Here is a 15,491-nt window from a genome sequence, read left to right on the forward strand (position 1 = left end):
AGAGTCTGATGAGGACAGCGAGTGCCTGCTGTGACACCTGGTGGCTGCCGCTCCGCAAGGAGCTCCTCTGTGAAGCCTGTTCCGCCTGATGGTCTGCCAGGAGTTGGAGGTCCCATCCACATTCATGAGGGTGCTCTGGAATCAAGCCAGGTTTATCAAGCCCACATGAAACCTGTTTATTTCTAAGCACATATGCATTCTAAAGCAATGACAAAACACACAGTTTTAGGAGAAAAACTCATTAATGCGTTCAATCCGGCCTCCTCTTCCCCTCCGTCTGGGAGCTGGGCGGCCTCTTTCGGGCAGGACCTCGCTGGACTTGCCGAGCTCGGATCCCAAAACCCAGGCCCTGCAACGTCTGCGCCAGGTGCCTCTGGCTGGGAGAAATGCACAGAATCACCAGTAACTTCGCGTCACCTCCTTTAAAAAAGAAAAACAACATGCAAGCTGGAAAGACCAGTGGCATCTGGAAGTGCCAACGTGCCGGCAACCAGGGCCTGAGAGGGGCAGCTGCAGAGAGGGCTGCCCGGCGCCCCAGCGGGAAAGTGGCCACGTCTGGCAGGCTCCTGGGATGCGGGGTCTTGGGAGGTGAGCAGCCGGTCACTAGCACCCGTCACCCGGGTCCGGGAGGTTCAGCAGCCGGTCACTAGCACCCCTCGCCCGGGTCCGGGAGGGTCAGCAGCCGGTCACTAGCACCCCTCGCCCGGGTCCGGGAGGGTCAGCAGCCTGTCACTAGCACCCCTTGCCCGGGTCCGGGAGGGTCAGCAGCCTGTCACTAGCACCCCTCGCCCGGGTCCGGGAGGGTCAGCAGCCGGTCACTAGCACCTGTCACCCAGGTCTGGGAGGGCCAGCAGCCAGTCAATAGCACCCCTCGCCTGGGGAAGCTGCAGGCCTTGTCACACTCCTGTGTCCCGGGAATCGGGAGGGAGGCGTGAAGTCAGCCCTACGGCGAGTGCGCTCGGCCCCCTGGGACTGCTTTTTCCAGAGCTCCCTCATGCCCACACCTGCTGCTCATGGCCCTGCGGCTCCCTCGGGCCCCACTGGGGCAGGGGCTGTGTGCCCAGGACTTCTCCTCCTGGGGAAATTCTGTCTCTTCCTTTTCTTCAGGACCCGTAGCAAGGGTTAAGTGGTACAGATGGAAACCAAAACCAACGGAGAAGGTAGGGAGAGCTAAGGGGAGGAAAAGTGCAGACCCCAGAGGCCAAGGCCGGGGCTCCCTGAGGGAACTGCTGGCTCTTGGGCACTGTGTGCCCTGTGGTGCCGCCCCTGAGATCACAGTGGGCTGTGCACCCAGCCTGGGTTGCCCCGTCTCTCGGTTGGGGCTGCAAGCTTTGGAATCCAAGAGTACCAGGTGGTCTCTTAGAGGTGGAATCCAAAAATATGATTCTGTGAACAGCCCCGTTATTCACCGTGTGGAGGAAGCCAGTTTGCCATGAGAGGGGGAAATACCCCACAATGAGAGACAGGGAGAGTGTCTGGAACATTCTAGCCTCCCTGGCTGAGTCCCGAGCAGCAGCGGCCCCTCCACCACCTCCAGGGTGACCCTCCCAGGAAGGACGAGCCCCTACTGTGGTGGCCACGTGCCCCTGCTGTCCTGCGGTGGCCATTTCTCAGGACAGGGCCTACAGGGCCTAGGGCCACCTCTGGGGGACTCTGCCTGGACCCTCAGCCAGGAAGCCCAGCCCTGCAGCAGCAATGCTTCCTTGGGTCCTCCCTTTCAACCGGTCTGGAGTCTGAGTTGGGGGAGGGGGCACTAACTGAGCTTCCCTGCAAACTGCAAAGCCCAGACCCAGTCACAGCTGGATGACTCTGCAGAGACCACCTGTGCCCCACCTGGCACTGATGCTTAATCTGCTGCATCCAGGCTTCTGGCATCTGCCCCCAAAAGACCCAAGGAACTTACAGCCTAAGCAGGTCCATACAGCTGGAGGGACCCACGCCACACACACAGCAGCAGCCTAGAGAGCCCTCAGCTGCGCTGGTGGACCCCCTGGTGAAGACAGGGGCCAGGGCTGCCACCCTTGAGAAAAACTGAGCCCGACCAGGAGGCAAGTCACACATAGACCGAACAAGCAAGCAACCAGGCCGAGGTGAGACGGCGCAGGAGAATGACCACCGTGCCATGGGAGTGCCAGCTAGCCACAGTGAGGGCACAGGAGGTGCAGGGGGTACATGAGTGGCCCTCGAGGATGTGCAGGCCGCACGTGTGTGCATGTGTCCTGGGGCACGTGGTCCCCCATCCTGGGGGATTTGGGGGAAAACAGTTACCGAGGCAGTCCTGAAGGAGGTGGGTGAGCCTGCTGTTCCGGTATGGGACGTGGCTGCGGTGCTCCGACAAAGCCCCCAGGACGTCTGCCAGGGCCGCAAGGCTGCGGTTGATGCACGCTGTCTCCCTCAGGGCCGAGCCGGTCACCCCGGACACACCTGGGACAGGACAGGGACCGCCACGCACCATCACCATTTGCACCAAGAAAGAAAGCAGGAAAAGCAAAACCAGCTCCTTGGGAGGAGCAGCTTTCAGGCAGGTAGAGGGGAGGCCATGGACGGGACAGGCATTAGAACGAGAGTCTTTCATGGCTCTGCTCACAGCTCAAAGCGAGCTCCTGCTGGGAACTCAGGTTTTCTCTTCCCAGAGGGCCAGTGTGAGGAACACGACTCTCGGGTTGCCGGGGTAAGAGAACCAATCCCTGAGAATGTAATGGGGGTTTGGAACTCATCTGTGGAGGGGGAAACGCCCGGCCCGCCCAGAGCTTCCCAGGCTGCCTGGCTGCACACCCAGCTCCATCAGATCATAGGCTTCTGCAACATCCACTCCCCAGGGAAATGCCTGCCCCTGCTCACCAATGCACTCGCTGCCCGCCAAGTCCACCAGCTGCAGCCGGGCCTGCACCTGCTCTGCACGCCCTGCGGGGTCCCCAGGAACCGGCTGTGGAGCTGAGGCCCCTTGAGAAGTTCTGCGGCTCCTTCCTGCCCTTCCTGCCTCTGTTTGTTCCCTGGGGAGGGTGGCACTGCAGGCTTGGTCTGCTGCAAGGGGAGCGACGAGGAGGAAAACAGTTGCATGAAGCCATGAGGCTGTGCTTCGCCTCGGTCAGGGCTGAGAAGCTTCTGAACTGCACCCTCCCGCCCACACCTCCCACCCAGTAAGAAGTGGGATTTCAGCAGAGGTCCAGGGGATAGTGGCTTCTCGAGGGGAAAACACAGCAAGTTAGAAAGCAGCTTTCTTCACTGTGGAAGGTTGAACTAATGCCTCATTGGCCCAAAGGAAATCAAATAATGCTTCTTAGAAAGACTTGATAATGATGTTAATTAAAATCCCACTCAGAAAATCTATGAGCCCTTTTAGAAATAAATTCTACAATCTGTTTGATAATCTTCCACACAAATCCTAACAAAAGCGCTCTTCATTTAAATGCAAATGTCTTTGTATTGTGTTATTCCTACACAAACTTCTTGGGGTTTTTTAAAAAGCAAAATAACATTTACTCACTGTGCAAAACATAGAAAGTACATACAATTTTTTTTTAAGGACATGAAATCCAGTCTTATTCCCACCACCAAGGGCAGCCATGCCTCCCCTGTATCGGGAGTATTTTTGGCAGAGATTGTTGGTGCTCTCTAAACATCAGGCGCCTGTGCCTTGCCAGCCCCCTGGGGGTACAAGGCCCTGTGCCCAGCTGTGGCCTGCTCTGGGCTGCCAGGGGCTACTGTCAGCACATCCCCATCACCTCTCCTTCCATTGCCTGAGCAACCTTGGAGGTCACATGTTTCAAGTGCCACAGTGGCAAGACGGATGGGGAACGTTCAGCCACACTGGCCCTCGATACGAGTGAGAAATGGCCTTTCCCGTGTCAACCCACTGAGACCAGGTTTCAACGGGACTACAGTCTCATGTTCCGGCCCCAGACCCGTGGCTCTCCAGGTGTGGTCCCCGGAGCCGTGCTCTTGCAGAAACACACATTTGGGGTCCAGTCCCAGTCCTGCTGAACCTGACCACGGGTGGTGTCTGCTATTTGTTCCCACCACCTGCTGCAGGGATTGGATGCAGCTCAAGTTTGAGAGCTACAGCCCAGGCTTCACAGGCCTGTGTGTTCTTTCTGATACATTACATAACTGGAACCACTTTATCTACTGCATAGTTTGTTATTTTGGTTTTAAACTGAAACTACACTCATTGTTTCTTCCATGACAAATGCATGTACTCCAAGGTGTATTGTGCCCTGCTTTTCTCTCTGTGTTATACTTTATTTAGCAGAGTGTTTTCCTCCCTCCCATTCTCACTTTTTCTTCTCAGCCTGTGATCCCAGTGGCCTTTTCAGTTTGGGATGCAGATAGTGAAAAAGTATGGCTGGTATTCCCATGCTGGGTCCTGTGAAAGGCCTTGGATACTGCAGGCACGCTGATTTTTCTTCTTCTTCTTTTTTTGACAGAGTTTTTGCTCTGTTGCCCAGGCTGGAGTGCAATGGCACAATCTCGGCTCACTGCAACCTCTGCCTCCTGGGTTCAAGCAATTCTCCTGCCTCAGCCTCCTGAGTCACTGGGATTACAGGTGTGTACCACCATGCTCAGCTAATTTTTGTATTTTTAGTAGAGACAGGGTTTCACCATGTTGGCCAGGTTGGTCTCGAACTCTTGACCTCAGGTGATCCACCCACCTCAGTCTCCCAAAGTGCTGGAATTACAGGCGTGAGCCACTACGCCCGGCCTGATTTTTTTTTTTCTCCTTAAGTGGGTTTTTCTATTACTTGCCACTGACCAAGCACAAATGCTGACTTACCAGTACTATCAGAGCAGGCAGCTGTTGTTAGAGTCACCGTAATTATCAGGTGAGACCTGGAGGAATCCGCATGCACCAGGGTGGGGTGCTTTGCTCTGAGCTGCAGACCTCCACGAACGAGCTCCATAAGTTTTGAGGCACTGCCAACAGCCCTGCAGACAAGGCAAGCAGTGGAGAACACAGTGCGGGCGGGCCCCCTTACCCAAGGTGACTTCCAAGCCTCCTCGGCTCCTCTCACATGAGCCACACATGCCAATGGGGGACTAAAGCCAGTCCTGGGCACAACAAAACATGGTAAAGCAAACTTTTTCCTTTCGAGGCCTAACCAACCTATAGCATCTCTAATCGCTAACCCTGAAATAATGGACTGCTTCTGAACAAAATCAGAGGTTGCTAACCTTTTCAACATCAACTATTCCTTTATTTATTAGAGCTTCCAGGGACCATGTTTTAAAAGTATTTTGTGTATCAAATGTGATTTATGAAATAAAGGTTTAACCCACTTCCCCATGTTAGTGGATGAGATATGACTGCTAATCAGAGCTCTTAATCAGCAGGAGATAACATTTCCATCACAACTGTCAGTCAAAGGCTCAAATTTCAGGTGACTTTGTGTGACCGTATCAGGGTTGCATGGATGATTTCCTTCAGCTCTCTGAAATACTCGGCATGGCTGGCGGGCCCTTCCCTTGCTGCCTCCGGGGCCCAGGATGGGCAGCCTCTCCGGGCCCTCACTCATGGGGAGGGTTCCCTCTGTCACCTCCCAGCTGCACCCCCACTGGGGCAAACCCAGCACATGCACGTGGATTTGAAAATAGGGAACTTTGAGGAAAATACTTAATATGGGGGATCCTCACTTTTATAAGAGGATTCATTACGTATTCTATGAAATACTGATATTTACAAATGTGGGTAAGTTCATCTCTCCTAGTCTGAGTGGGGTGGGCAAGTTCTTTCACCTCTGCAAGCCTGCTTCCTCATCTGTGGGATGGGATGGCGCCCATCCAAGGTGCTCTTATGAAGATTTTTTCAAAGCTACGTTTAATTTTGATTGTAAAAATATTTTGTTGTTTTTTTTTTTTACTTTTATCTCTAACAGCTTTAAGATATTAATAACGTATGAAAATGGTATATGTTTAAAGTATACACCTTGATATTTTGATATGTGAATACATTGTGAAATCATCACCTATTCCAGCTAATTAACAAACATATCATAGCCACCTTTAAAGAAAGATCATTCTTTTTTTTTTTTTTTTTTTTTTGAGACGGAGTCTCGCTCTGTCGCCCAGGCTGGAGTGCAGTGGCCGGATCTCAGCTCACTGCAAGCTCCACCTCCCGGGTTTACGCCATTCTCCTGCCTCAGCCTCCCGAGTAGCTGGGACTACAGGCGCCCGCCACCTCGCCTGGCTAGGTTTTTGTATTTTTTTAGTAGAGACGGGGTTTCACCATGTTAGCCAGGATGGTCTCGATCTCCTGACCTCGTGATCTGCCCGTCTCGGCCTCCCAAAGTGCTGGGATTACAGGCTTGAGCCACCGCGCCCAGCTAAGAAAGATCATTCTTACAGCAAATTGACAGTTGTGCAACACATACGAAGCATGAAAACACACAAGGAACCATTCAGTGACAAGGAGCACTGATTGGGCCACCGCGGCCGATTCTCCTTGGGATCCTTGGGCATGGGGAGCTCATTTAGAGACGTCCAGCCTCCTGACCACGGGGCAGGTGCCATTCTCACTCAGAGGCCAGCAGCACAGGGCAGGTGCAGTACTCACTCAGAGGCCAGCAGCGCAACCTCTGTTCGTCCATCCTTGGCTGTCATCACCTCACGCTTGACCCCCGACACTGCTGCAACAGTGTCTTTGGCCAGAAGGTCAAAAATGTCATTATTGTAAACTTCCACTATGGAGACTTCAACCTTTGGGCTTCTTGAGGGATTTTCCGAAATGAGCCTGCGGGAAGACACACAAGAGAAACTTACATAAAGTCTCACAGAGTGATTTTCAGTGTAAGCTAATCACAGCTCCAGACGCCCTAGAGGATGCTCAGTAAGACTGCTGGGGTCCGAGCAGAGGGCTGCATGTTACTCACCCCAAGATCACTCGGGGAAAGGGGGTGTGCCATTTAGGTTGTAGGGTGAATACATGTCTTGGGAGCAGTTATTTTATCAGAGTTATATTTAAACCAACAGCTTTGCAACCAGAACACTGAGGATTCTAAATACACAGGGCAAAGAAGCCTGAATATCACATAGCTGTGGTCTAGAAATTACCATGCCCCACTGATCGATCACTGCAGACACCCAAGGCAAGGTGCAAGGATGTTCGGGCCTCTAGCACTTCTCGAGTGATGGGGTTTGCTTATTTTAAAACTTTTCCACTTCAGGGAAGCTTGAGTCTAGAGTTCTTTATTCCAGTTCCACTTATGCCTTCCAACTGCAACTTTCCTGCAAGCAAGATCCATCAAACCAACTCTGGCTCTTTAAAAAACAGCTGCACAGCTGGGCGCGGTGGCTCACGCCTGTAATCCCAGCACTTCAGGAGGCCGAGGTGGGTGGATCATGAGTCAAGAGATCGAGACTATCATAGCCAAGCTGGTGAAACCCCATCTCTGCTAAAAATACAAAACTTAGCTAGGCGTGGTGGTGTGTGCCTGTAGTCCCAACTACTTGGGCGGCTGAGGCAGGAGAATCGCTTGAACCTGGGAGGTGCAGGTTGCAGTGAGCTGAGATCACGCCATTGCACTCCAGCCTGGTGACAGAGCGAGACTCCGTCTCAAAAAACAAAAGCAGCTGCATATCTTAGTTTGCTCCATGTTTTAAAGAACTATGTGCTGACTGTAGGAATGTTTTTAAATAAAGATACTAGAGCGAGAGAGAAAACTGTAATCCCACAACAAGAAAAAGGTTGAGTGCTAACCCTGGATTCCCTCCCTTCCTCTCTCCTCCCTCTGGCTTTCTGGTTTGTCTCTGACAAAACTCCCCTTCCAACCTTGTCACCAAATAACAAAGGCCTCTTTCTGTCTGCTGGAGGTGGCTGCCTCTCTACCACGTGCAAGGTGATGTCAATCCGATGGTGAGCATTGTGCTTTTCTTGTTCCTAAGGCTATTCTGAGAACCGGGCGGGAAGTCCCGAGTGACAGGGTGCTATCTGTACTCAAGGTAAAATCCAGCCGGGATGTTTCCCACCCAGGCGCTGCCAGGCTGAGTTTTTCATCCAGATCTAGAGGAGTTTTGTCTTCTAATGATAAACAGTAAAGAAAATGATGAAGACTAAAATGAAAGAGAAAGTAAGTAAAACTCTTAAGGTAAAAATCATTATTGACAAAGCATCAAGATTTGAATTAGATAGGTTCAGCACTGGGGTTAGGTGAGAACACTTTAAGAAGAGTGTGTGCAACAGTGAAAAATGAAGTTAGCTACAGATTTTATTTTACTTTATATTTATTTATTTTTTTGAGACAGAGTCTCGCTCTGTCACCCAGGCTGAAATGCAGAGGCACATTCTTGGCTCACTGCAACCTCTGCCACCCAGGTTCAATTGATTCTCCTGCCTCAACCTCCTGAGTAGCTGAGATTACAGGTGCCTGCCACCATGCCCAGCTAGTTTTTGTATTTTTAGTAGAGACAGGGTTTCGCCATGTTGGCCAGGCTGGTCTCGAACTCCTGGCCTCAGGTGATCCACCCGCCTAAGTCTCCCAAAGTTATGGGATTACAGGTGTGAGCCACTGTGCCCAGCCTACAGGTTTTACATTCTCCTCCTCTCCACACGTTAGGCAAAAATGCACCACATAGCCAGAAACTTAACCTCCACACTTGGGCCCATCCTTTATGTGACAGTTTGTTCTTTGAGTGTCGCAAAACCTAAGTCAGAAATTTCTCAATTACATAATACCGAGGAGTTAATTTGAGAGATTTCCCACAAGTAATTATTGGGCTGTTGACTAGATTCTAGGGACAATGGTGAAAACCACAAGCTTCAGTCTTAGCCTTTAAGCAGCAAAGTGTTGAGAAGGAGACACACAGGTAAAGGACTCCAGGTCCTGCGATGAATGGGTGTGATTCAAATGCACGCAGCTTCCCTGACTCTCTGGGGTGGGGAGGGCGGGGCCGTGCTTTGTCTCTGCCATCTTTTCCTGCCCATTTCCTACTGGGTCATAATTACCCGTTTCCACTCTAGACTTTTTAAAAGCAGAAAATTGATCACATGCACTTTTGGATCCCTTGTGCCTCTGACGGTGCCTAGCAGGTAGAGAAACATCACACACTCCTGTTGATAAGGATGACAGTGGAGACCAGTCGGGAAGGAGGTGGTGTCGGTGTCAACTACCAGGTTTAGAAGGAAGGAGAGGGGCGTGCAGAGCCAAGGAATCCAGGCAGTAGCATTTTATTTACTTTAAAACAACAGGAAATGGCTTCTCTGGTGCCTTCAGCAATCTAGGAGTAGTGGTTTTCAGGGTCAAGGGTTCCTGTAACTATCTCCGACATCAGCACTGACGTCACTGTGGTTGTGTATCATTTTGGGCAGAGCGCCCTTTGCAAGTTGAGTCATGAACACCCAAGCTCACCCCCAGCCCTGGCGCAGCGCACCCCTCCCCAGATGTGGATGTGATGAGGGAGGACACCGTCCGTGTCTGCTCGGATTCTCGTTTCTGCAAACGAGGAAAGTGAGGTATCGGGAGAGTAGGGCCTTGCCCGGGGCCACTCACTTGGAAGAGCAGAGATTCGGAGACTCAGACTGAGGGATTCCAGTGCCGCAAATCACTGTGCCCTGGAGGGAGACGCACAGCACCCGAGACTCAGAACAGCAAAACGGAAAAACCATTTTGGAAACGAGGTGACTGAAACGCTTGCCAGTAATGCGATGGGCCCATTGGTAACGCTGATCATTCGGTTTCTGGAGAGGCCCAGCCGACTGGCCATCGTCCTGATGGATCTTCCCCAACATTTTTAGGCAGCGAACAGCCCTTCCCAGCGCTCCCTCAGCGCAGTTCCCGCCCCGGCAGCGCTGCTCCCGCTCCCGCCCCCCAACCCCCACCCCTGCAGCGCCGCTCCCGCCCCCTCTGCAGCCCTCTGCTATCTTGGATAGGCTTCCGTAGGTAAATTCCAGAGCCAAAGGGAAATGCAGCCCTGGAATGTATGACACCTGCTCTCACTGGCTGTGCATCCTGCCTCTCTAAGCCCAGCTGAGGGTGGAAATGGCCTTGGAAGCAAGCACGCAGCTCAGGCTGGGAACACTAGGAAGCCCACCTCTGGGACGTGCTGCCTGCCCACATCACCTCCTTCCACCAGGGTGTCCCCTCTCTCACAGGTGAGAAGGATCTCATCTGTTGGGGGGGCGGTCTGGGAACCCCCACCATTCTCTCCCTCTTCCTACCTCAGTTCCCCAGTGCTCTTGCCTGAGCCTTTGTTTCTGGAACTTAAAGAGTTTGCTTAGCAGAAGGAAAAATGACTGGTCGAATATTTAATGACATGCACCACCCATGTAAGCTCAAACTCCTGACCTCGTTATCCCCCTGCCTTGGCCTCCCAAAGTGCTGGTGTGTCCGGAATTGGTGGGTTCTTGGTCTCACTGACTTAAAAAATGAAGCTGCGGACCCTAGCGGTGTGTGTTACAGTTCTTAAAGATGGTGTGTCTGGAGTTTGTTCCTTCTGACAGTTCGGACGTGTTTGGCGTTTCTTCCTTCTGGTGGGTGCGTGGTCTCACTGGCTTCAGGAGTGAAGCTGCAGACCTTCGCGGTGAGTGTGACAGCTCATAAAGGCAGCGTGGACACAAACAGTGAGCAGCAGCAAGATATATTGTAAAGAACAAAAGAATAAAGCTTCCACAGTGTGCAAAGGGACCTGAGCGGGTTGCCACTTGGCCATAGGCAATAGTCTCACCGCTTGGCGGTACTCTGTATTTAGCTAACCTAGTGCAGACTTGGAGAACTTTTCTGTCTAGCATTCTGTGTCTAGCTAAAGGATTGTAAATGCACCAATCAGCACCCTGTGTCTAGCTTAGGGCTTGTAAATACACCAATCAATACTCTGTGTCTAGCTCAAGGTTTGTAAATACACGAATCAGTACTCTGTATCTAGCTAACCTAGTGGGGACTTTGAGAACTTTTTTGTCTAGCACTCTGTGTCTAGCTACAGGATTGTAAATGCACCAATCAGCACTCTGTGTCTAGCTACGGGATTGTAAACGCACCAATCAGCATTCTGTCAAAATGGACCAATCAGTTCTCTGTAAAATAGATCAGTTCTCTGTAAAATGGACCAATCAGCAGGATGTGGGTGGGGTCAGATAAGGGAATAAAAGCAGGCTGCTGGAGCCAGTAGTGGCAACCCACTCGGGTCCCCTTCCACACTGTGCAAGCTTTGTTCTTTCGCTCTTTATAATAAATCTTGCTGCTGCTCACTCTTTGGGTCCATGCTGCCTTTATGAGCTGTAACACTCACCAGGAAGGTCTGCAGTTTCACTCCTGAAGCCAGTGAGACCACGAACCCACTGGTAAGAACAAACAACTCCAGATGCACTGCCTTTAAGAGCTGTAAACACCCACTGCGAAGGTCTGCAGCTTCACTCCTGACAGTAAGACCACAAACCCACCAGAAGGAAGAAACTGCGGACACATCTGAAGGAACAAACTCCGGATACACCATCTTTAAGAACTGTAACACCGCGAGGGTTCACGGCTTCATTCTTGAAGTCAGCGAGACCAAGAACCCACCAATTCTGGACACACTGGGATTACAGGTGTGAGCCACCGCACCCAGCTGCTGAAACGACTTTTTACTATTTTTTTTTCTAGGACTAATTTTGTTGGTGAAATCATGACACGGGCAGTGGGTCTCTTTCGAGAATGTGCTAAAGGGTCGGGAGCATCTTCGCAGGCCATGTTGGCTGGACTCCTAAAGAGAAGCGGATGCATACACTCCTGATGGCGGCAGGAGGAAGGGCGATGGAAGAATGGGAGGTTTCCCTCTGTGTTTCCCATTCCAGGACAGAAAACCTCCATCCCCCACCATCCCCCACCTCCACCCCTACCTAAGGAACGCTCTAACTTGGGATCTCTTTCAAGAAGTTTTGTCTTAGCCAGGCACGGTGACTCATGCCTATAATCCCAGCACTTTGGGAGGCCGAGGCGAGTGGATCACCTAAGGTCAGGAGTTTGAGACCAGCATGGCCAACATGACGAAACCCCATCTCTACTAAAAATACAAAAATTAGCTGGGCATGGTGGGGCACACCTGTGATCCCAGCTACTGGGGAGGCTGAGGAGGGACAATCGCTTGAACCCAGGAGGCAGAGGTTGTAGTGAGCCGAGATCGCACCATTGCACTCCAGCCTGGGTGACAAAGCAAGACCTTGTCTCTAGAAAAATTAAAGACTCAAAAAAGTTTTGTCTTAATGATAGACTCTGAACATAATTTCATCACAGGAATTGGTAGCAATAATGCCCAGAAGTATGGAAGCGCTTGGTAGTGTTGAATGTATCTGATGAGGTTATGGGATTTGACCACCTTCTTCAAGTGGTAATAATTTTTGCTGTGTGATAACTAAGGTGCTGACTGCCTGGCTTCCCTGCCGTATTTCTCTGCCCCACTCATCACCATCAGCAGTACCTGAAGAGCTCCTCAGCTGCTCTAGGGATAATTCCTAAGTCACTCTGTGGGTCAAGCGGCAGCACAGGGCCGTCGTCTGAATGGGGTCCCAACATGGTATAGCTCTTCCCGCTGCCCGTCTGTCCATACGCCATAACACAAACATTGTACCTAAAATTCAGAGCAGATTCAGTCCAGCAAAACACACGTAGGGCTGGTGCCAAGAAGATTCCAGGAAAAATTTTCACTTGTCTGAGAAACTAAATTTCATTCCCTATTCCCCTGTTACTCCATTTCTTATAAATTACGTTTTCATTTAACCACAACTATTTTTTTTTTTGCATAATCCATCCTGGTTGCTATCTTGTTGTACAATATTGGATTAAACAGTATTTGCACTGACACACACACACAGCGTGGGTTCATCCCTCCCTGTTTCTCCTGGGCATTTCCATCTCTCCGTTCTCCAGTTCAGCATTCACACAGGCATTCTGGACACACACACACAGCGTGGGTTCATCCCTCCCCGTTCTCCAGTTCAGCATTCACACAAGGATTCTGGCCTTAGCAAGGCCTTCCTAAATCCGCACACCTTCACTGTAACTATCTTTTTTTTTTTTTTTTCTTGAGACGGATTCTTGCTCTGTTACCCAGGCTAGAGTGCAATGGCTCGATTTTGGCTCACTGCAACCTCTGCCTCATGGGTTCAAGCGATTCTCCTGCCTTAGCCTCCCGAGTAGCTGAGATCAGCCCAGCTAATTTTTGTATTTTTAGTAGAGACAGAGTTTCGCCATGTTGGCCAGGCTGGTCTCAAACTCCTGGACTCAAGGGATCCTCCTGCTTTAGCCTCCTAAAGTGCTGGGATTACAAGCATGAGCCATTTTTGTATACGTTTTCATACAAAAACTATTTTTGTACTTTGTCATTGGAAGGGACTTTGAGGTGTTCATGTCCACAGTCAATCCACATGTGCTGAGGTCCTCTCTGTGACAGTAGCACCTGCTGCCTCTTGGCCCCAAGACCCTCGATTAGCTGACTGCAGCTTATTTCAGAGAAGATAAGAACTACCAACAGATCCCCACATTTCCTTCCGGTTGTGCTGTTTAGCCCAAAGTATGAATGGGAGGATCGGAAACATTTGGAAGACTATTTAAAATAAGTATGATAGAAAATCATCTTCTCAGTCATGATGTTGAAGATGTTCGTGGTTGTAAAGCTGTGGGTTCACCTGGCCTGATGCTAAGTGGGTTCATGCCTCAGAGCAGGATCTCCAGCCCTGACCCCCTCGTCCAAGTCACCTGGGGACGTTCAGCAAGTGCTGCACTCAGAAATTCTGACTTAACTGGTCAACTGTGACTCCGATTTATCCATACCGGTTTAACGTGGTGTATCCACCACAAGTCAAACAAATAAAGGTTGTTGTTTTGATAAAATGATTGCGAGACAGTGTTCTCATTGACTGACATCTAAATCGCCCCTAGAACAGGATAGGAAAAGCAGCAGAGCCCAGTCCTGGGGCTGACCATTCGAGTCACTAGGGTTGACTGTTATATTCCAGCCACAAGAGCCTGGAAACCACATGCTCCCGCCAAACTGATCAGGCCGTTACCATCCTGTGAGTTTTCCTTCCAGGATTAAAAAGTCTCAAGGCATGCATAACAAAACCCCATTATAGGCTATGTCTCTTCTGGCTTCCCTGAATTCATTTACATGCATTTCTTTGTGTGGGGAGTATCTTTGACCACAACAGATAAATGGGTTCTTAAAGGGGTCTTTCAACCATTTAAGAATGTAGAGTAAAAGGAAACTTCCTGAAGAAGGAAGCTGTAAACCAGAAATACAATTCTAAGGACCCCCAGCCATCTGAATGGACTTCCTCCTCAGCCAGGGCACTCTAAAATTTTACCTCAGAGTCTGGTTCAGGCCATGACAGGAAGTGGGGGCCGGACAGGCTTCATGATATCCTCCAGCGTGAACATCGACACAGACCTTACATCTGATAAGAAACATCTACAATCTGTTCTCTCTGAAGCTGCCACATGAAAGCTTCCTCTGCAAATAAGAACTTTAGCCTTCATAATCCTTTACCTTAACCCAGACATTCCAGAGCCAATGTATTTCTTAAATGAACTGGATTGAAGTCTCATGTCTCCCTGAAATGTATAAAACCAAACTGTGCCCAACCACCTTCGGCACATGTTCTCAGGACCTCCTGGGCTGTGTCCTGGGCCACGGTCACTCATATTTGGCTCAGGATAAATCTCTCCCAATATTTTACAGAGTTTGACTCTTTTTGCTGACAAGACTCAGAACTTAAACTAACTCCATCTGTTTTGCGTTATCCTGGAAAGGCAGTTCTGGCAGTGATCACTGTGACCACGATGTCTTTTTTATTTCTGGAATCTGCTTACTTAAAAGATGCCTATTTAAAAGGAGACTCCCCTATCATTTTCAAAACCATTTCTTCAGATGGGTATAAAAATTCCAACCTTCTGGAGGAAGAGTTGAAGCAGCAACTGCATCATGATTGGCAGAGCGGCCCTGTGTGCGTGCGCGGTCAGAGGCAGGAGCTTCCTGAGTTGACCTCCTCCTCAGATCATGCGCCTTTGGGGCGCGCAGCACACTGTGTAATTACAGTTTCCAGGTCCTTGAGGTTCCCTGCGGTTGGCTGTGCAGAAGCCTTTGCTGGACAAATGCAAGTAAGTCTTCGTCAGGAACTTGATGTGGATTTCTGCCAGAAAACTGAGATTCTTCAAAATGCCCCGGAGTGGAAAGTATGGGCTTAAGGTGTCTCCATTAAGTAAAAAAATATTCTTCATTCCTAAATTACGACCCGCTGCCTTTGACATCAGTGGTTGTATATTGCAAGAATAGAAGGCTGATTCCCAAAGGGAAAAGTCCCTAAATCTGATGTTAACATTCCTTACAGATTTTTTTTAAAATTCTGAAATATAAAAGAATCCCAGAGAGAATGGCGGCTGCATTCACAGGCTTAAGCCCACATACAATGTAACTAAAATGGAGTTTGGAATCCCAGGTGGATATACTCATTTAACAAGCATTCTCCAAATCATTCTCACTGCTTTTCCCAGGGTGTGGAGATAGTCTCCATGGATGCAAGCGGAGTC

The 15,491-nt window shown here is 50.2% G+C and overlaps 1 protein-coding gene across 1 annotated transcript in view; it reads right to left on the reverse strand.

Moving 5' to 3' along the window:
- The window catches only part of KIF25 (kinesin family member 25), a 64,144-nt gene continuing 48,653 nt past the window's right edge, over positions 1-15,491 (reverse strand). The window contains exons 10-15 of the mRNA XM_030929558.1: positions 12,385-12,534; positions 6,551-6,727; positions 4,775-4,926; positions 2,842-3,024; positions 2,269-2,424; positions 1-420 (exon numbers count right to left, since the gene is read on the reverse strand). Of these exons, the coding sequence (XP_030785418.1) occupies positions 251-420; positions 2,269-2,424; positions 2,842-3,024; positions 4,775-4,926; positions 6,551-6,727; positions 12,385-12,534 (988 nt within the window). The 3' untranslated portion in view covers positions 1-250. The remainder of the gene's footprint in view (positions 421-2,268; positions 2,425-2,841; positions 3,025-4,774; positions 4,927-6,550; positions 6,728-12,384; positions 12,535-15,491) is intronic.

The sequence above is a fragment of the Rhinopithecus roxellana genome, chromosome 4, assembly GCF_007565055.1.
Source record: "Rhinopithecus roxellana isolate Shanxi Qingling chromosome 4, ASM756505v1, whole genome shotgun sequence".
Taxonomy (NCBI): domain Eukaryota; kingdom Metazoa; phylum Chordata; class Mammalia; order Primates; family Cercopithecidae; genus Rhinopithecus; species Rhinopithecus roxellana.